Below are 23,466 nucleotides of genomic sequence, written 5' to 3' on the forward strand. Positions count from 1 at the left end.
CATGGACAGCCCTAATCTGGTGTCATTTTCATGGAAAGCCCTAATCTGGTTGTCATTTTCATGGAGAGCCCTAAGGGGAGAACCATTTGATTTCTGGGGGGGGGGAGGGGTATGGAGGAAGAGGGTATGGGAGGAAATTTTTTTTCCAGTCAGAGTGACAGCAATTTTTTTTCTACTGTCAGACCTGCATCAATTTTTTTTTTCCAAATGGAGTAGCAGTGCAAATTTTTTTTTATTGGTCATCAAGTTTGTAATGTGTTGTATATAAGGGAGCCGTCATTATTGACGGCCTGAAACTCCGAAATTTCGAGTGACCCTCCCCCTTTCACCAACCATGATGAATTTGAGTAACCTCCCTCTCTAACTCTGAAATTTTGACCATTCCCCACTTAGAAAAGTTAAATACCAATACATGTAATTACAGCAACAGTAAAGACCTTTCAAATCTTGATGTACCCTGCTAGACTATCATCAGTTATCTCATGATGGTTCAAAAAAGGTGAACACATCAAAATGAAATTCAAAGTCACAATAAAATAAAAATATAAAAGATCACGCAGTATCTAACCATATAGTATATTGTTTAATTTGGATGGATATTATGACAGTGTTTTCACTAGGATATCTGACGGGGCAGAATTTGAAAGTACAGGGGGAGAACATGAGAGAGGTTTAGGAGAAGTGTCACAGGGGCTTTCCCCTATCTTACATGGAATTTTTTAAGATATTGATGTGTGCAATGGTGCAGTCTGGTGCAATCTGAGAGTTTTTTTAATTTGTTTACTAAGTGAAACTATTAGAATACCCCAAGGGGGGAGAGCACGAGAGGGGGGTTCCCCCTCTCGTATTGGAAAGTTGAGAATTGATGTGTTTAATGGACAGGTGCAATCTGAGAGGAGTTTCAGTTTATTTTGCACTCGGTAAAACTGTTTGAAAATGACATTGAACACTGATATTTTTTACATTTTTTGCATGATCAGTTTTTGAGTCACAATATTCAACAACCAAACAATGACAATACAATTTGTGAAAAACAGTTCTGTTTGCCAGAGACTGAAGACAAATGAATATACAGGAACGGAAAATCTGTGACCTTCTTGTGTCATTTCTCCAGCTGCCAGCTTCTAATGAAAAGCCTGAATATGGTATGTTTGCGATCCGGTGTTTGTGGTCAGAAAAACAAAGCTCACACATGTATTTCATCATATTTGTTGTTCCTCAATTTTCATTGTCAAGGTACATCTTTCTAACAAATTCATATTGAGAAAATAATATTGGTTTTAACACTAGTTTATGACTCCTGTCTTGTGTTTTAAATTTTCACAATTTACAGAAGTCAAATAGTCCCCTTTAGATAGTGCCTATGCCATTGAGATATGGCAACAGAAATCATGAAATATGATTTCTTGGGTCAGAAAAGGAAGGAAAACATTGAGTGTACTGAGGTGTAAAGTAGACCTATGTAGTGCATGCTTATATCATAAGTGCTGGGAAAAGAAACATAAGAATTGCTTGTGGTAAAACATTTGCGCCGCCTATGGCGGCGCGCCGGCAAAGAATACATGAGAATAAGGTTTCCAAATTTTGCTTATTTCTGGTGCATTGTGACAATTTTTTTTTCTCTTCTGTCTGTTATGACAATTTTTTTTTCTCAGGCCATGACAGGATCAATTTTTTTTTCTTCTCTCTCACCTGGTGACAAATTTTTTTTTCTCAAAATCCTCCATACCCCCCCCCCCCAGAAATCAAATGGTTCTCCCCTAATCTGGTTGTCATTTTCATGGAGAAAACAACCTTTTGGCATTTGCTTCATAGCATCATTGACAGAACTTTCCAATGTTTTTTAAAGTAGTTTCTATTCAGTTAAGTGCATATGGTTATCATTCTGGAAGAGTTTGACTCCTACACAAGTCATAAGTCGACGTAAAAGAACAAAATATTCAAATAGTTATCCGTAAAATAGTTGCTGCTGTCCCACATGAATTACGGGTAAACTATTGAATTCAGACAGCTGTTTCTTAAAGATCAATCTGTGTGTCACACATTCCTATGTACATGTACCAGCCGTATGTTAAAAAAATCAATGAGGTTATCAGACCTCCTTGACTAAATTGGTGAAAGGGCTGGAGTTGTTGGCCCTTGTGCCAACTGAAGCCCTGTATATTGTTCAAGGCCATGGTCACAGGTCCATGTGGTGGCCAAACAGATACTGACTTGCAAAAGTGCTGGAACACATTTCAAATCTTGAACTTTAAAAATATCTTTCTGCGGAGAAAACATGTATCTTTCTTTCAGATATTGCAATGGCATGCAATAATGTCCCTCTATGAGCACTGTGCACAATAATTTGATTTTGTTTGCCTAGCACTAGTGTTCTTTCAGTTCAATATAATACCAGTTTTTAATCTTTTTTAATATCAAAAACTTTATTTTCCTTAATTTCTACCTCACAGAAGGAGATGATGAATTTTATACTTCACAATCATGTTGCTGTCTTTCCATAGTGCTTCTACCAAATCTTTTTGCTATACACCCATCATAGAATTGAATTGAAGTCAGATGATTTGCAGACAGTTTAGAGCTCATAAACTGTGTATATAATTTACTCTGTCAAGGGTGAAATTGGAAACAAGGGACAGCACCACCATCTTACAGGTTGGGACAAGATATAAAAGAGGTCAAAGTATTGTCTCTTGAGATGTAAAGATATTCCAAGACAGATTAAGCAAAGACTTCTGGTCCACATTGTGATACCAACATCTACTATTTACTCTCACAAGATTATATCATTTCAATACAAAGCTTGATAATTTGATGCACTTTTAATGTAGCGTCATGTGAACTATTAATATAACTTTGTAGGTACTGGTAAAATATTGTGATAACATAATGTGAGTAGATAATTATATCTGATACATGTAGGCTTCTAATAATACCGCTTTCTCAGCTGATAGTTCCCTTGATCAGCGTTTCATTAATATTGGAATCCAACATCAGAATTGATCACAGAGCAGTCCATTTATGATCTGTTCATGTGAAAGCAAGACACAAGCAATTATGATGAACACTATTGTCTTTAGGTCTCTAGGATTATGTAAGTAGTTATTTTCATATTTATTTCGTCCATGCAGAAGAATGTTGCATTGTTTCACATGAAAGCATTATCATTTTTTTTGCAGATGTTTATCTGTACACTGATTTTTTTCTTGCCAACGTTGATTAATTAATTATAAAGTAATTGTTAACTTCCACATATGGTTTTAAATTAATCTTGTAAGTGGTGTCTTCAATCCAATAGAATTACATGTAAATGGGTCATTAAGTGGATCTGTTTAATACAAAGAATGAGATTTCATTTAGTGTGTTGAGTGCTTGATGTGGCCATATTAACCAGTCCATCTCCCGTGCAACATAGTGTCAGCATACACGTAGATCTAATTTTAAAGCCAATGAATGAGTTATGCTTATATGTATCTCATGCCTTAGCCATTGAATATTGTTTCCTTTGCTTGAATGAGTAGAGTGCAGACTCCAAAGACATGCAGGGGACATTTCAACTGTTTTCTGAAATGTTCAATGCCAGTCCACCTAGTGTTTTCTAATCATTGTCCAGACAAAACATTTATTGCATTGCAGAACTCTGTTCATCTATTTAAAACTTTTAAATTAATAAGTCCAAGTTTGTTAACTTAATAAGTCCAAGTTTGAAATGATTTGAAGTGCCTGAGTCCTGTTGACTTCACAGGAATAAAATAAGTACTCTGAAGTCATTCAGTCTCTTGTTTACATTATAAACGTCCTCAATTCAGCGTTGCTCTCAATACACATCATACCTCCAATTTGTCTTCTTTGCTTAACCAATCATAATATGACTGCCTAAAGCACATCAACAATTTTCATATGCTTTTAAAACACTGCTGTTAAAACTTACCATCCATTCAGGCTTGTGTATGCTGTATTTTTCGAGTTATTTTTTCAGACTGATGGAAGTAGATCACACCACCACATGTTGTGTTACCTTAGACCACGTTGTCAGTGTTTAAATTTTGACCAGGCATATTAAGTCAACAATGCAAACAAGCTTATCTGTCGGAACCCTTTGACACTGTCAGAATTTTGCTTACCAGTTCAGTTGCCCAAGTAGCAGCCAGGATAGGTCTGGTGAAACTCATTTAACTTGTTATATATTCATTTTTGCATTGATGATGATGAATTGAATAGTATGTGAAAGGGTAATCACAGCTTTCCAGAAGAACTTGGAGATTTTACTGGCCTTCTAACGTTGTCCAAAAAGCTACTCAAAAGTGCTAAATGTTACAATTCATAGATTAGATTTCAACAAATCCATTTGAAAATAATCCATGTGACTGACCAGAAGGTATAACAAAAGTGATGCTATTTTGAAGAGCTACTCTGATTTTGTGGAGTGACTGACCATCAAACAAGTTCAGGCTTTTGCAAGCATTTCGTCAGCTGGGTTTGTTACATGTACCAGAGTACTTGTGTATGGACTGTGGATTTTTCAGAAATACTCTTTACATGTATCTGCCACAGATTTCAACGCGCTGTGAAATTTTATTCAATGGTGGCTTACACGTGCAAGCCACATCGTCTGTCGCCACTAGATATCTTTTGAAATGAGGAGATGCATTTATACAACATCTACTTATGTTTCTTTGTTGCTGATATCAGCACATACATGCACGGTTCATGTATCATTATCTAGAATCTTATCTACATGAGTGTTTCTTTGGTTGGGGGAAACTTTTCCTAGCTTTGAAGACTTTTTTTAAATATTGAACGGGCTATTGGTGAATGGCTGCTGCAGTAACATAGAAGTACAATATGAATATTGAACGTACTTCTGAACAACAATAAACCTTCATTCTGTTGAGTAGTTTTCATTAATAGAGACGTACACTGTATCAGTCAATGTCTGGCGTGTTCAAAGTGTTGTGAACCATCTTAGAAGTGCAGCGCTTGCCGCCAGTCATTAACACACCTGACTCTGTGTATTTAAAGTGATTATCATCACAGTTAACACACCTCTACAGTGCTTACTACATGATAAACCACTACAGAGAAAACGTTCCGACTGACCTTATGCCAAAATACTAATACAAGACTCTCCAAAAGGTTGAATGTCACTGTTTTAGCAAAACATGCATCCGTATGGTCATGGTCTAACTTCATGGATGAACATTCTAAAAGTTTGTATAACAACTTGTGCTTAGTCAGTATTTTTTGATAATTCAACTCTAACCTTCCACACTCTCCTTATCACTTGTCTTGAACCCTTATAAAATATGATGATGTTTTTGTGTTTGTATCCTCGTAAATTTTGATTTAGATTTGTATTTTGTATGCAAAGTCATAAGCTTCACATACGGTCAGAACATGCATGTGTGACTGGCGAAGATTACCCTTTGCTCTGCATGACAAAAATGAAAATCATATAAAACAACACTTTGTTACAAGAAAAGAGCTGTAAAGTACCATTCTCCCATGAAACATTTTGTCAAAAATTGAGTTTTATTCTTTTAGTGAAAAAAGGAGGTGCTTAAAATACAAAATAATTTGTCAGAGATCTTGAAAAAGATGGTTTATTCAAATGTGTTAAAAAGAAGCCAAACTTGTTTGACATGGAATGAAAGAAAATTATTTTCATTCATTGTAGACCAGATGTAGGAAGAGTCTAATCCTCTTTCTCCCAAGTTTTATTTATTAGTGTGGTTTGTCTGTGGAGCATGGTAGCTAAGGATTAAACTTTAAAGATTTCTTCCGTTTATGAAGTTCTTGGTTTTACTGCATCTGACCATGGTTACTTGTACCATGGGTATATCCCTATGGGATACAGCTTTAACAGTTGAAGTAGATGTTGATTGTTTAGAAGTGTTCAGCTGCTTGGCAAGTTGTCAGGCTAGTTGATGGTCTCTGTAATAGCACATGAACCACCCTTGACAACACCTACATTGACTCAGGTCTATATATCTTTCTGTCTTGCTTTACAAGTCCATTTTGTGCTGTACCTGGCAAGCATGTCTGACTTCTTTTTGTTACACAGGATGTGTAACGTGCAACTATATATTTACTCACCGACCCTTTCATCACAATGGTTTGGCCCAAATGAATTGTAAGCAATGGCGAGTGTGGACCAGTTTACCGGGAATTGGGGTTAACAGGTTAAAACATTTCACAAAAATCAAGCAATGTTGGAATTTTTGTGGATTTCAGATTTTTAGCTTCCATTGAGAAAATTGATGTATAGTAAAGATGTTTTTGTTGAAAAAGGCTTTGAGGAGAGGAAGAAAAGATAACAAATATACCAAAGAAATCTTTGAAGTTTTAATTTTCATAGAGCAGAGGAAACATAGAATGTGTAGCAGCGGTTGCATAGATGATTTCACTCACCAATGAATATGTTGAAGATTCAGTTGTGCAGTGATATTGCATCCAGAGCTTTATTTCTGCTCAATGAACATGATGGCAACACATGTAGCCATTGCTTTACAGAGGCCTGTGGTTTACATTAATGTGATTCTGTATGTGTATTATGTGAGTTGGTTTTTCTGTTCATTGGTATATCTTTTAATTTACACAGATTTGATATGATCAGTAGTTTGCTGGTTGCTGTTATTGAGTTTTTTCCGTCGTATCTGAGTGTACCCTATAATTGCTGATATCAAGTCAATGAAATTATATGTCAATGTTATGTTGTTCTAAATGTACATGCCATCTTTACTCCTATCTTCTTCAAGTTGTACATTTCACCTCCTTTCTGAGTATCATTATGTTTGATCCCCACTTGATCACTAATCTAGCTTCATCTTTATGACCTCAGCTGCACTTCCAACCTCTGTTGATAGATTCCCCCCACACATCATACCATTTCACCCATTCAGTGATACACCCCTCCCCTGTGAACTCCATGTATAGAGACGCAACCTTCTTGATAAGTCTATTGTAAACATTTACATTGATGTACAGAAAAGATTAATACAGCGTTGTCTAACACCAAAGTTTACAATTTATGTTCAGTGCATCAACCATAGCAAATGTGCATTAACTGAACTTGTATATAAAACAAAACATGATTATGTGAAATTCATTTGAGATGAGTAAATCTGGGATAGAAATAAAATCAGTATTGTTCACAGCAAGTTTATCAGAAGTTCACAGTTGATGAAAAAATGATCAACAAATACAAGTGGTGATAAAGTCATGAATGAAGGGAGAGAGATTGCAATACCAAGTTCATCAGCTGGTCTTTGGTCTATTGGTTCATTTGCATCTTTTGTTTTGACAATGAGATTCTAGATCGTAACTTGCAAGGTAACATGCCCACTCATCATGTGTGTTTTTGTTGACAGTAACTGGTTCATGGATTAAACCACTCTGTCTGTTGCTGCTTGGTGCACAGATTTGATCAGCTAAGGTTAACAGTCTTACAGTGATAAAAAGGAACTCTTCACTAATTTTCAGGAGTTGTATTCCCAACTTCACTTTCAAGATTTTGTCAACCCTCTATTAACATACTTGTTCTTGTACTGGTAGTATGCAGCTGAGATTAGTACAAAATATCCAATGAGCAATATCTACCTCAAAAAAGTTTAGTAGCATATCAGTGACTCCATGGACTGCTTGACAGTGCTGTCAATTCAAACTTTGTCACAGAATATGGGTATGCCAACAGTGAATGAAAAAGGGTGAATTCACAAACTTATTCACGTGCAGTGCTCCCAGTTTGAAAAGAAATATAGTGCGCCCTCTAGCAGGACAGAAGTGAAATCTACTTCAATGGTGTTCATTTATTCACTAACATTACTGTACCCTGGCACTGAAGTTCATGACCTAGTAAAATACTAGGCTGTGTTCAGTAAGAATCTGCCAACAGCACTTACTGTGAGTATGAGATGAGAAACTCGATGATGTGTATAATCAACTTTACTCTATATATAATGACTTTTAAGGAGCACAGCAACCCTTCATCAAGACTGCAACAATATAAGAGTGAATAGTTTCAAACATTTATGTCACAAATCCGTAACTTTTTGTGTGGGGGAAAAATGTGATTTACAAAAGTTGGTTTATCTTTTGTCCTGCCAAGTTCATATGACACCACCCGGTCAAGTTGGCTAAAGCCAGTGAGGCATACGTGGACTTGAACTTATGAAGACCCCTGGAAACAGAGATATTGTAAACATGATTTTTCATGACTAATTCTGCTACACCATAGCATGCCAAGTGGGTGAAAATATGTATACATTTGGCTCAATACCACTTTTTACTGACTTAGCAGATACGGTAGTGATACTGTGTGGCAGGAAAAATGTTGTATATACAAGTGTATATAACCTGAGGAGATCATAGCATGACATGGAGTTTTGTGGGATCTAGCGTGGTGAAATCATTTGCACAACTTCAAATCTTACATGCCAGGTATTGGATTTTGCTGGTACAGCCAATGTTGCAACAATTGTCAAACATTTTGAATTACATTGTCAACATGTAAGGGCATTTTGATACAGGCTTTTTGACATTATTGGATTATTTGTCTTGTAGAGTGCAAACACTATGAAGTGGTTTCAAGGCTTGAATGGAGCACCCTTTCCCCTACTTGGTGGACAACATGAACACACACTCCATAAATCACAAAACAGCTTTAACATACTGGCTTTCAAATCTTTCATTGGCAGTGATTGCAGCTTGCTATGCTATGAAGGCAAACAGAGCTCACATCAAAAAGAATTCTTGCAGCACCACTCTACCCCCTTTTCCTGTCACTTTGAGAATTCTGTCACTTTCCTACTACCTATCCTAATCACTTTTAGAATTCCAGCAAAGTGCAAATGCATTATGTGTGACCGATGGTAGATTTCCTGATCTTCAATCCATCTACACATGAAGTACACCCTTTGCAGTAATATGTAGATGAGGCTTTACAAAACTGACTCTTCATCAAACCAACAGATCATCACTGTCTTGTGCTAAATGTGCGATTCAGAGTCACAACTTGGGATCCATAATGAATTTGTAATGTCTTTGACAAAAGTGAACGCAGGATTGTGACACACCTGATATCCCTAAAATGCAGCCATCATGTGACAAGATCTGTGCATTTTTTTACATCCATGGTCAATGTATTAACAATCATTTTGTGAGATCCCTCTTTTGTGTAAATGGCAGCGAAGCTTGATGAAAAATAATAGTATGCATATTGTTCTGAATTAAATCACTGCGACAAGGTGGCTTAATTTTTATTTCGCACCCTATGACAAGTTCACAAACTGTGACTCATATCATTACCGAGATCTGTATCATATTTGAACATGGATACATGCAGTCCTTTGTAGCTGACAGGCGCTATCATCAAAGAGATTATCCTTTATCCTCAATGTCATTGTCTTTCACAGTCTTACAAGAGACAAGATAGTATTTGCAGCATCAGTGTGTCAACTAGTTATTTCTAGATTATCATTTTATAAATGTCAATGCCATGATCAGCTAGTCTAAAAGTTACACTCTACAAGGTACATCAGATTAAACCTTAAAGTTGATAAGCATTAAAGACATACCACAAGAATAAGTCCATTTTTTTATTATCAATTGATATTAAAGTTTGTAAACTGTACAGTATATTTTACTAAGTGCATATATAGCAAAATCTAAGGGCATTTCGTAAAGTCTCCCCACATCCGACTATGTCTTGAACAGGAATTTATTTTCTGTGGAATATGTTGTATATCCTGAATTTTTTTTGATTTGGCTGATATGACAGCTTTTAAGTAACAAGACATGCTGATGAGAAGTACAGCCTGTTATATAATTATCATGACACACAGATCTGTATCAATACTTCTATACTAGAGGCAGTGCCAGGAGTGGGTGGCAAGAAATCTGTTATGGGTTTAGTAGAGATTTTAAGTCAGTATTTCCACAGGAAATCCGCCTGTATTGTACGTAATATGCCCACCATTTCTCATCTCATTTGCAGCATTAACTCTGTGTCAGACAGTGTTTACTGAAATGATGGCATATCTGTGAGTCAAGAACAAAAATAACTTCCCATTTGATCCAGACATGCATTATTAGTCCCACGGACACCGTCCGGGGGACTTATAGGTTTGGTCATGTCGTCCGTCCGTGCGTCCGTCCGTTCACGTAGATATCTCAGACATGCCCTGGTCAATTTCTTTCAAACTTTGCACAAGGATAGTACCCTACCCCATACAGATGCACGTCGATTTGTTTCACAATGCGATCAAATTTGGCCGTGTTAGAGGACTTTTTAGTTTTCATCTCCATAGACTCCCATGTATAAGGCAGTCTCCATAGACTCCCATGTATAAGGCAGTCCATAGACTCCCATGTATAAGGCAGTCCATAGACTCCCATGTATAAGGCCAAGAAAAATAAAAATTTAGTTTCTCATCGTATTAATATTGCAAAAAGGATGCAGTGACACAGTTTTTAGTCCCTACGGATGAAGTCCAGGGGGCTTATAGATTGGGTCATGTCCGTCCGTGAGTCCATCCGTTCACGCAGATATCTCAGATATTTTGACAAAATGTCACATGACCTCAGTGACTGTTGACCTCAAATATATATATTTGTCCATAACTCAGTAACCACAAGTGCTACACCCTTCATGTACAGTATGATAGGACACTTTATGACGCCACATATTGTACCTCATTAATTATGTGCATATCTAATTTTGAGCGAGCTAACAGAGCTAGAGGTCTGAGTTTTGGTATATAGGGATAACTTAGCACTACAATGTTTTTGACAAAATGTCACCTGACCTTGGTGACCTTTGACCTCAAATATACATATTTGTCCATAACTCAGTAACCACAAGTGCTGCACCCTTCATATATGGTATGATGGGACAGCTTATGACGCCACATATTGTACCTCATTAATTATGTGCATATCTAATTTTGAGCGAACCAATAGAGCTAGAGGTCTGATTTTTGGTATATAGGGATAACTTAGAAATACAATTTTTTTGACAAAATGTCATGTGACCTTGGTGACCTTTGACCTCAAATATACATATTTGTCCATAACTCAGTAACCACAAGTGGTACACCCTTTATGTATGGTATGATGGGAGACCTTATGATGCTTCATACTGTACCTCATTAATTATGTGTATATCTAATTCTGAGCAAACCCATAGAGCTGGATGTCTGATTTTTGGTATATAGGGATAACTATAGGATAGAAATTTTTTGACCTAATGTCATGTGACCTCGATGACCTTTGACCTGAAATATATGTTCATGTCGATAAATACGTAACTACAAGTGCTATGTCCTTTATATTTAGTAGGGTGGGAGACCTTATGACAACACACGCTTTACCTCATTAATTATGCACACATCTAATTCTGGGCAAGGGTATAGAGCTAGAGGTCTGATTTTTGGCATATAGGGATTAATTAGCAATGCAATTTTTTTTCAAAATGTTACGTGACCTTATGACCTTTGACATTGATTATACATATATATGCATAACTCGGTTACCACAAGTTCTATACCCTCCAATTCTGATAGGATATTAGACCTTAAGATGTCACATCTTGTACCTCATTGTTATGCACATATGTATTTCTTGGCTAGCCAATACAGCTAGAGGTCTGATCTTTTTCCCAATTTAGAACCATAACTTAGACATGTCTCGTGTGTTTCAAATTGGGAACATCAACATAGACCTATGTGCCCATAGATTTCAACATATACACTCCAGTGATGCTTCTTAATGACCACATTTCCCTGCCCCATCAAGACTAATACTCCTATTACAAGTGGGGACTATGTCATTGTCAATGACTTGTTATTTATGTCATACCAGTATATTGATGGCGCAAATACAGCAATCTGATTGGTCAAGACGTGAAAAGAACCATAGTATATTCGCCATATACCACATTTGGCACAAGTGCTTGCTCTCGACAAGAGCAAAAACCCTTTTTTGACATTCCATGCTGGAATTTCAATATACTGATATGATATAATAGCAATACAGTGATTGTATACCACTCAATTTTGACCAGTTCACTTCATATATGCACTCGCTATCACTCATGCATATATGTTGTGAACTGGTCAAAATCTCATGGTATACCATCGCTGGGTGTGCTTTATTGCTTAATTATATCATATAAGTACATTGATGGCACAAATATAGAGATGGTTCAGACATGAATATACTGTGCCATATTTAAAATATGGCACAACTAAAATACTTGTGAGCTGTCAGCTGAAGAAAATCCCTTGTTTGATGTTTCATACCAGAATGTCAATATACTATTATGATATAATAGCAATAAACCATCTCAGCAATGGGTACCAGTTCCCTTCATACCGGTATATGCACTCACTATCGCGTCATGAACTGGTAAAAATCTCATAGTATACCCATCACTGAGGTGGTCTGTGGTTTTTTTTTTGTCTTGAATATTTTTCACATTATCTGATTAACAAGTCTCAACCGCATAACTACGACAGCTTATCTACCGGTATATCTGTTTATAGCTATGGGAATAGTTTAGTGGTTATGAACTTATCAACAGAAAGACATTATCATCTTTTGTGGTCATGATAATTTTCATAATCATCTAATTAGTCATATATGGTGCAAAGAACGAAAGATTCTGAATATAACGTAAAATACAGAAGCTTGCGTACAACTTTTCAAATAATGTCATCAACATTTTAATCTCTGAATACAGTCTGATATGAGGTGAAATTAAAAGCTGCATTAGCTAGAAGTTTTGATCTGTTTTCCATCATTTTTTCTCAGCTGTTATACACAAATTCTTGTTAAATGTCCAAAATCCTGTCAGAGTAGCTAGAGTACAACTGTCAATATAGGGTGTACATAATGTCAATACAGGATGTTCATAATATCAATACAGGGTGTACATAATGTCAATACAGGGTGTACATAATATCAATACAGGGTGTACATAATATCAATACAGGGTGTACATAATGTCAATACAGGGTGTGCATAATATCAATACAGGCTGTACATAATATCAATACAGGGTGTACATAATATCAATATAGGGTGTTCATAATTTCAATACAGGATGTTCATAATATCAATATAGGGTGTTCATAATGTCAATACAGGGTGTGCATAATATCAATACAGGGTGTACATAATATCAATATAGGGTGTTCATAATGTCAATACAGGATGTTCATAATATCAATATAGGATGTACATAATGTCAATACAGGGTGTATATAATATCATCAGGGTGTACATAATATCAATACAGGGTGTACATAATGTCAATACAGGATGTTCATAATATCAATATAGGGTGTACATAATGTCAATACAGGCTGTACATAATATCAATATAGGGTGTTCATAATTTCAATACAGGATGTTCATAATATCAATATAGGGTGTTCATAATGTCAATACAGGGTGTGCATAATATCAATACAGGGTGTACATAATATCAATATAGGGTGTTCATAATGTCAATTACAGGATGTACATAATATCAATATAGGGTGTGCATAATGTCAATACAGGGTGTACATAATATCAATATAGGGTGTTCATAATGTCAATTACAGGATGTACATAATATCAATATAGGGTGTGCATAATGTCAATACAGGATGTACATAATATCAATATAGGGTGTGCATAATGTCAATACAGGATGTTCATAATATCAATATAGGGTGTACATAATGTCAATACAGGGTGTGCATAATATCAATACAGGGTGTACATAATGTTTTGTGTGTGATGTTTTTGTTGAAAATTGAATACTAGTTTGGACAAGTATTCATTTTTCAGATGTAAATAACAATTTCTGTATCGAGTAGTATTGGACAAGTATTCATTTGTTAACATATTTGGTACATTGCATCTTTTGAAGGTTATTGTTTTGTTTGTTAATACACTTCATGGAGAAGAGAAAGTAAATGCTTTATTTTCTGCAACAAAAATTATTGATATATTGTTAAAAGTTATTGTCCCATTAAGGTCAAGGTAACTGTGAAGACATGCTCCATTTGCATAGAATATCCCTAGATTACTATAATCATTATGAAATAAATTTTCAATCAGTGATATACCAGATTTGACAGTGTGGTTCTTGAGAACCTTTCTTGACTTCTCTTTCAAGTTACACTTCACCACGAAGTCTCATCTACAAAGCATTGTATGGCATTGTTGGAGGAAATCACAAAAGCAAAGAAAAACTTTTTTCCAAGAAAAAAAATATAGCACTTATCACTTTTAGTTAAATGGAATATGATGATCCCAATACTGACAATTCTCATCAAGACAGTCTTGGCAGTTTAACTAAGTATGTACAGCATTCAATAATCATCATCTGGTGTACCTTTGACCATGGTTCTATTGGACCTCGTCATCAAGTGATGTAGTATTTTATAGCAGTCAGAAGAGACAAATGAATCAATGATACTTGTGTTGGAAAACTGAAAATCTACATGCTAAGACTATCCAGTTATGTCATGTCCCCATTTATACAAAAAGATGGTTCAGAAATGAGCTGAATTGTGATGTGTGGTATTGAGTAAATCTTGTCTCACATTGCAAATTCCACTCGATACAGAAATTGTTATTTATATCTGAAAAATACATTCAGTTTCAAAGTAATGGACCACATGTAATAAGCATTGTACAACTGTACAACTGGGCTTTGATATCTTACAGAACAGTGCTATCCACCAGCTGACCTCTCTTCACTCACATCTGTAGACACAATTCAATACTTATTCTCTCAGGTTTGAACACCTATGACATGAAATATCAACTGCCTTTGAATTTCCTTTAAATGTCTCTACCCTGTATGTAGTCTATTTTACTATCAGTGACAGACACATGCATCTGATTCATTTCTAAATTTCGCCACCCACAAAGCAATAACAATTGTCACTTTTATATGTTTCAAGTTACCAATGGTATTGGCAGAGTATGCGTCATTTCACAACTATTTTATGCTAATGTTGGCCACATTAGTTTTCTGATTGGTTTGGAGTATTGATTGTAGAGTTCATATCTGAGGTTGTGAGATGGTATTGTACGGTACCGCGGTATGATTATAATCATAAAGTCACAATGGAACCAAATCTGAACAGTCAAATATCGCTAATATTTCATTGAGCCTACTGTGCACATTTGACGTTAATCTTTTGTTTATCAAGTTCAAGTTTGTCATGTCTCTCCTTTATGGTCATGACATTTCTTAAAATATAAGATTTTGAAGTTCAAATCAACTGCCTATAGTAATCACAATTCTGATCTGGGATTGTTGATGCCTGTTGATGTGGCTTAGCGCATGACTAATCAAATCAAATTGATTTTCAATGGATGCGACTTGTAGGTTAATTGAAAATTGAAATATTTTCATCATGACTCATGTTTGATAATTTAAAACTGTAGCAACCCCTCTGCTTGATTTGATAGAGTTTTCTATTTGATGGCCCAGATGAATGAAATGAGCTTCATTTAAACTTTTAAAGAATCAATTTATGGCTGACATACATGATTTTTCGTGGCCAGAATTGTAGCATGAAGATGTCAAGTTCAAGAAACATTTTTGATAATAAAGGTATTGCATTGATGTTCCCAACCAACACAAATTCATTTTCTTGGCCCAACATTGTTTGCATGATTGGAATGTTGTCCTGCAAAAGCCTTGAAGTGGCATTATCATTTCTGCTCACATATCCATATATGGCAACCATTCTCCTATAAATTGTATTCTGTTATCCTTTGAACCAGACAGACACTGTCACCAATGAGATTACATTGAGTCCACACCACCATTGTTTTGGTTCATAAATTAATTTATCAGCACTGACATTTGACAGTTTGTCACAATATCATGACCGAGTACTCTATTTTTGTCCTGTTTATCATCACACAAATGTCCTGTCGGCTGATCAAAAAGTTACACCCAACTAAGTAGATCAGCATAGCCTCATCAATTGATAAACACTGGGGACCTATTTTAATTGGACTGGTGATCAGCAATTAATCACAGTGATGTAAAGATACCCTCATAAATTTCTTGGTGCTAGTAAAATGAGTCCACCATCAGGTACTAAGTAGGTCATTACCAAGGAAAAAACAACCTCCATGCAGTGATACATTTACTGACTTTCTCCATTTGCTTTCATTTCACTGGTTACTTTCTTTGCCCATTATGTTATCAAAATTGTCATTTTTGTTTTCTTATCTACCTTGGAGAATCTTCCGTTGACTTCAGAAATAGGCTGCATGCTTTCACTTCATGAGAATACAATTTTAATATTGTGCTATTGGATTTGAACAGGCAACTTAGGGTATGTACTCACTCACCTTGTAAAGAAACAAAACCATTCATTTATAATACATACAAGGAGCAGAGAAATCATCAATCAACACACTCAGCTGCTACCTAGCCTCTGAAATCATTGTTTCAATAACTGAGCCTAATTTTGAAATTACACAAAATGTATACTGGTATAATTTGCTAAAATTTCATGTTGCAATCCATTTTGCAGAGTTATTTCAAGAAGAATTGAGAATTTTTTAAATGCGTTCAAAGTTGTATTTCATTAAATAAAGTTGAGAAAATGTCAGAATTATGAAGATATTTTATTAGCAGTATATTCTACTGTGTTTTCTGATATGGAGTGTCACCATTGATATGGAGTGTCACCATTGATATGCTTTCTGATTTGTTGCAATAATATTTGATCATGGTGTCACAGTGAAATGATTAAATTAATATCGGAACTTGCTACCAACTTGTTTTATTTCTTTAAAACTCAAAAGTGATATTAGCTACCTGTAACTGTATTCAGAAAAGAAATGACAGTTTGCTTAATCTTCATGTCCCTGACATCTTGACTTTTGATGAACTATGTTGTCGTTGCTCACAAATTCTAAATAATGTGGCAAGTGAAATGTGGCAAATCACCATTTCTTAATTAAATAAAAATGAACTATTGATGCATTTATAATTATTGCTAGTTTCTAAGCAATATCATCAAGTTTAAATGCTGATATTTTATTTCATCACATGCAAGGCATACTTAATATTCAGACTACAAAGTCTGCATTTTGTTTACCATACAGCTGGTAAGCCTTAAAAGACAGTAAAGTGAAAACAGAGTCAGTTAGAAGCATGGTAAGTCAAGGAAAGCCAATCATATATTCAAATGTGACAGAACAAAACTCAGCATTTTCACCATTACTTTTTCTCCTTAAAGAAAGTATAACTGCATTTAGAAATATTTGCAATTCTACTCCATAATCATGCACAAAATTTCCATGGAAACCTGCAATTCACTAAACTGTCATGTATCAATGTCATTTAGAAATGTCCCACAACATGCATGTCTGCTCCTTTTGATCAGATATTTTTAACATAGGTTTTTCAGTTGTCTTCATACCATGTGAATTGAAAACTCAAATTAGATGGACTGGATGACTTTTGAGAGTGGTAATATTTCAAACTTCATAGGAAAGGCACCGTCACTGGGATTACATGGCTTTAAGATTGACACCACGCCTACTATACATGATTTTGTTGATAAAAATGCAAGATTATGAAAAACTCTAAGAGACTGTGGCATGCATTAGTAAATATAGCTGAGTTATCATCATGACAGCTACAGTGATATTCAGACATTCTTTGTGAGTGAGTGCTTCAGACAGAATACAACATGGTTCTATATGTATTTAACTTTCTTTTGTAAGATGTGTTTTGTTCCACATATCAGACAATCCTTTCCCAACATTGTTCTACTACTGATTGTTTCATAGTTTATCTGCTCATCTAGGTAGAAAGACACAGGTACCATTCTCATCAGTTTTTTCCAGTGATGTGCAGTACATCATAGGATTAATAATAATGTTTGATGATATTACTTGAGATATAATTAATTTAGTAATAAATGAATTTCAATCATTACAAAAATTGTAATATTGTTAACTTGTTCTGTTATTTTGTCTTATTAGCCTCAGAATAAAGTTGCTTGTTGTTATCCATTGCAAAATTATTTTTCATTTTCAAAATACATATTTTATATAGGTGAGTTGACAAGATGTACAAACAGAACTAGATCTTTGGTTCCGATAAATGATGTGAAGTGGTTGCTAGTTTGTTCACTTACACAAAAGAAAAACATCTGACTGCTTATCTTGATAATGTAAAAAACAAGCATGTATGATCATGTCTGTCTGTTGGGTGTCTGTCTCTTCCTGCCATGACAGAGATAAGTAACGGTTAGCAAGAGTTTTTCTGTAGCCACACCTACACTTGTCTCCACCATCCCACCAAAGCCACAATATTCAGTATAGTACATTTACATGTAGTTTGCATTACAAAGTGTCACATATGGAAATTTTTTTTGCATTATACCGGTTACTGGTCATTTTTGCCGTCATGGTTAAATACATACCGGTACATAGCAAAGTTTTGTTTCTTACACTGATGCACAGCGGCAGTGGCTTTGGGATTTGTCAACTCTCTATCATTTTCCATATTGTAATTTTTCACTAATTTTGAACACTAGTCAAAATTTAGCAATTCTGATAATCCTCCTGCATTTTCAAGATAATATTTGTCATAATGTGTGCATTTATTATGAACTTTTAAACTATACAGAAAGTAATGCTTTTGTAGATAAACATTTCAAGACCTGAAAAGTATTGCTCTCAATTATTCTAACAGTCAGTAATGAACTTGTAAACTATACAGAAAGGCAATGCATCTGTAGATAAACATTTCAAGACCTGAAAAGTATTGCTCTCAATTATTCTCATACTCAGCAATAAAATAAAAGAGAAACATGTTCATCAGAGTGTTTGATTATCATCCGTCAATCCCTGTTCAGTACCAAACAGAGTAAAGTAGCCACTAAGAGAATAGCACGGAGAAAATATTGTAAAGTAAACATGTAGTATGAATTATCCGTACAGAGGTGTCGGGACATGAATTAATTGAGGTGAAGGTGAAAAGAGGAATATATATTACCCTTTCAAAAATTATGACCCCATAAAGTAGAGGTTTTGCTTCATGTTCTGACTTATTTATTATCCATAGTTAAGCTGGAACACCCCTGCATTGTAGCTACTTCAATTATTGTACTTTTTTGCAACAAGACATCTACATGAACATCATCTGCATTCAAAAGACAACCAGAATTATGTCTACTGTTTTCATTTTGGATGCTTTACCTTTCTCTCTGATAGACAAGGTCATAATACTGTATGTTACATAGAGCTCTATGTAACATACAGTGAATTACAAGTCAACATGAACATGCTACTGCTCACAGCAGTACGGTACCTTCAAGAGTCTCAGCTAGTGTACTTTTCCTGTGGCATACATTATCACATTTACATGTAAAGAAAGAGTCAAGATGGGAGTTAATACAGACACACTGTTTTTCCATGGAATAAGCAAGAACTTGACTCAAACAGTTTTCTCTTCCTCTATATTCCAATCAGTTTCAAACGTTTCTCATCACCGTTATGGTAGAGCCTACCTCAGGGACAGATATTCAGACTTTCCAATTTCTATAATTCCTTTCTGCTCTACCACTTATGGGGGCTCATTTTAAAGCTCTTCAAAAAGGAAAAACTTTCATTGTCCTAGATTTTAGAAAAATTCAAAATTCAATTTTTCCCCATAGGGGTAACACAAGGATGGCAGACATTTTGAATTTCAAATTAATGTTTCGCAATTTGTTTTGCTAGATCCAAACTTTATGCTTTGACCCCCGATATTTTATTGTTGATTTGGTAAGAGAATGGTTGAAAGTTTCATTGAGGAGAGTTTGAGCAAAAGTCTAAATCTTTCACTTTTGAGGCGCACACTGCCTTACTTTATTTTTCATATCTCTACTTTCCTGCAAATATGTTGACCATTGCACTTCCCCTCATAATTATGAATTGATGCTGATCATCAAGGTGAAAGCTAGTCAAAGAAAGAAGCTATGAGTTGTTTTGCTGTGAGATCATCCAAACTCTAAGCTGATTTTAAAGAAAGAGTGGATATTTGTAGGTCAATCCACTAGCATTTTTGTCATTTGTGGAAAAGCTAATCAAAAATGTAGCTATATATTCATTAACTAAATATTTGAGCAAGAGTGTATTTTATCAAACATTTGGTATAAACTTTATAACACCATAAAGTATGTGAACAAACATTGATCGGAACAAGATCAAAGGGACTGGTACACTACATATGGAACACAATAAGTTGTAAAAGAAATATATTCATGAATTTGTTGTAGATATTTTTGTGCATTATATTACCTGGAAAGCTGATAAAAAGAGGGAATGTTAGACAATGTGAGAGTAGACAGTTCTTAAGGTGCACTCATGGTTTCCAGGATCTGTTCAAAGTAAGTTTTAGTTAATGAAGGGAACAGAAGCGTAGAGCTGTACAACTGTCAAGATGAAACCTGACCAACATTACCAACAATGGAGATGTGAAAGTATAATGTCATTATAAACCAGCAGAAGCCATTAAATGTTTGGGTATTGTAAAAACTGGTTGGCCAGTTTAGTCATGGATAATGTGGAAATAGGTTTTGGGAATGCGAAAAGTAACAGGTGAAATCCAAATAAGGCGAAAGTAAATGAATAAGGAACATTGAATTTGTTTTTGCACACACACAGCACACACATCATCCTCAGTAGATCATACCCTGCTAGGGATATTTGCCTGAGTCTCTGAGTCTCATGCAAGAATCTGCATAATGTGTCTTCTCTCTTTTGTATTGTCGTACCTCTGATTTCCCATGGCCCACACCCCTGCAATAACTTAAAGCTCCCTTAATGAAAAGAAATGGACCAGAAAACCAAAATTATCTTGGGAAGCAATTCATATTGTACTACATACCAGCAAACGTGTTTGGCTATACCTGTATTAAACCCATGTAACAAAGTACTTTGAAGAGGTCTGTATTTAGAACTCTCATACTTTCTAATAAAGGTAGACTCACGCAATGTCTTGAGCATTTGGAATTTTTATTTAATTAAAGCTCACTACACAGGGCAAGGTTTCTTTGAAACTAAGTGAACATACTGTCATTGTATGTCACCAAAAATGAGTGTAAAATTTAAAACTGTGTGCAGCAGGATGTGTGCATACCTGTACTGCTTAGCAGAGATTTTATGATTCATAATCTGGCTATAGTATCAGATAACACAGGGACAATATTTAGGACATACTCCACTGAAGATAAGTCTTTGAAGCTACCACACATATTTGCATATTTTTTGTGTGTGGCTGGATATTGCATCAGACGTTCTTTTAAAGCATTGGAAAACACAACCTGCTCTTTTCTATCATGGACTAGTTATATTTGTACTGGATACATTAAGAAGTTTACCGGAAAATAAAATACTGGCGGAGTAAATTGTTATGGAATTCTCGTTAACATTTTACTAAAGTACAGTGGCATGATAGAAAGATTTACACGTTGTATAATAAAGTGTTCACAGTATTGCTTCGAGTGTTAATTGATGTATAAATTACCAGATTTTATGAAAGTGCACGTAAACTCAAAACAAAAAAATATATCATTAATAGTTTCCAAAGCTGAAACAATTCATAGCTAGCGAAAATCAGTCGTGTGAGGTATGACATACTTTAAAAAAGACGTGCAAGTGCAGAAACAGGTATTGTTTTACTGATCATTATCGCCGATGGACATGGCGTGGCCGAAAAGATTTGATGTTTTAATTGGTATTTTGGAATGTTTCTCGCCAAGACTCTCTGTCAAGTGTAGTGGTCTGAAAGTCCTCTAAATCATTCCGACTTGGAAGCAAAAAATGAGTACAAAGATGTAAGTGCGTACGTTGTGCAATAAATATGCACTGCAATACGAGTAGGACAGAAGGAAATATCACCTGCCCTGGGGGACAAAACCCTAACAGTAATCAACGGAAACATTCGTCTTTGGCGACGTTTTGCTAATGGTGTATCCTGGGTAAAATTCCTGAGAGAATGTGGGATTTGTGCCAATAATGAAATTTTCCGATCGCCCCATCATCCCCATTGGAGCACGCTTCAAATCTAGACAAAAAGAGCATATCTGCAAATGACCCTGCGTGATTTGAAAACACATTTATTGTAAGTTGTCATGGTAAGCGTGTTCGAGTACGGACGAGCGAATGACAACCCGCCGAAGTGATTTTGCTCATTTGCATTCCGGCTAATTTATAACTACCGAGATTAGCCGATGGCTGGTACTGAATAAAAAGGGGAGCGAAGAATCTCAGAGTTAGTCAAAATGTTCAACATGATGTACACGCCGTCTTACATGTATTCTCACCTGTCTTTCCTTGCAGGGACGGCAGGTAACACTCTGCCCGACAGTGTCGACCTGCCCATGAAATGTCGAGTGTGTGGCGACAAGGCTTCGGGGTTCCATTACGGAGTACACGCCTGCGAGGGGTGCAAGGTAGGTTTTAGAAATTTCTGAAAACTTCATCTTCTCGTCATGATTTTTCCTATATATCTGTTTATACTTTTTCGTTTGGGTGTTTCTCTCTGGTCTTAGTTTAGCATGTACTGTTGCTATTGTCAAGAGAATTTTTCGTCCGCTCCGCAAGAGCAAAGCGAATGAACTCTTATCTTCTGCTATTCACTGTATCTTTAATTATCACGGTTTACTGTCTCCGCTCCGGCGCGTAACTCGTAACTTACTTTACAATACCTTAACTTACGATTATGACCGTAGTATTTACAAATACAGGGTTTTTTCGGTCAAACACGCTCAGAGCGCATCTCTCTCTCTCTCTCTCTCTCTCTCTCTCTCTCTCTCTCTCTCTCTCTCTCTCTCTCTCTCTCTCTCTCTCTCTCTCTCTCTCTCTCGCCGCGCGAAGGCCTTTTCCTCTCTTAGGATGACTTGTAGTGGTGATCGCGGGAGATCGTGCAGCGTAAAGGCAAAATTATAAGCTTACAACCGGCGACGATATTATTACGAAAATGGAGAGTCAAAATTTACGCGATGAACGCAAGTTGCACTGTTCACGCTTCCGCATTCAAAATTTTTCCTCCGCGAATACGGTAGGATTAGGTTGCTTTACTTGCGGATATTGGCGATCTTTTCAATAAAACTTCGTAGAGATCGCCTGCAGAAGGTCAAACCGATGGGAAACCTTTCTCTCAAATTTATGTTGAAATGCCTGTTGGTACTTCCACGTCGTAACTGACCAAAAGGAAGGACCAAGGGCTTGCGCACGTTGCTGTATCGTGGGGGGGGGGGGGGGGGGGCAGGTCCGTGGAGTTGCCGTGTAATATATATTACACGGCAATATATTACACGGCAACTCCACGGACCTGTGGGGGGGGGGGCAGTCTCCTAATACCATGTTTCGGCTCACAGCGTATATAAATTATAACCGTATCGGCAACGTCAGACAGAATAGTGCGCCTGGTCGCTAATC

At 36.0% G+C, this 23,466-nt stretch overlaps 1 protein-coding gene and 1 long non-coding RNA gene across 4 annotated transcripts in view; one reads left to right on the plus strand and one right to left on the minus strand.

The window, feature by feature from the left end:
- The window catches only part of LOC139120847 (uncharacterized), a 46,453-nt gene extending 42,430 nt beyond the window's left edge, over window positions 1–4,023 (minus strand). For both annotated transcript variants that reach the window (XR_011549155.1, XR_011549154.1), the window contains exon 1: window positions 3,932–4,023. This is a non-coding gene — a long non-coding RNA (uncharacterized lncRNA). The remainder of the gene's footprint in view (window positions 1–3,931) is intronic.
- LOC139120844 (peroxisome proliferator-activated receptor gamma-like) overlaps window positions 1–23,466 on the plus strand; it is a 111,247-nt gene that overhangs the window by 72,730 nt on the left and 15,051 nt on the right. For both annotated transcript variants that reach the window (XM_070685435.1, XM_070685436.1), the window contains exon 2: window positions 22,366–22,478. In XM_070685435.1, the coding sequence (XP_070541536.1) occupies window positions 22,366–22,478 (113 nt within the window). The remainder of the gene's footprint in view (window positions 1–22,365; window positions 22,479–23,466) is intronic.

The sequence above is a fragment of the Ptychodera flava genome, chromosome 20 (assembly GCF_041260155.1).
Source record: "Ptychodera flava strain L36383 chromosome 20, AS_Pfla_20210202, whole genome shotgun sequence".
Taxonomy (NCBI): Eukaryota; Metazoa; Hemichordata; class Enteropneusta; family Ptychoderidae; genus Ptychodera; species Ptychodera flava.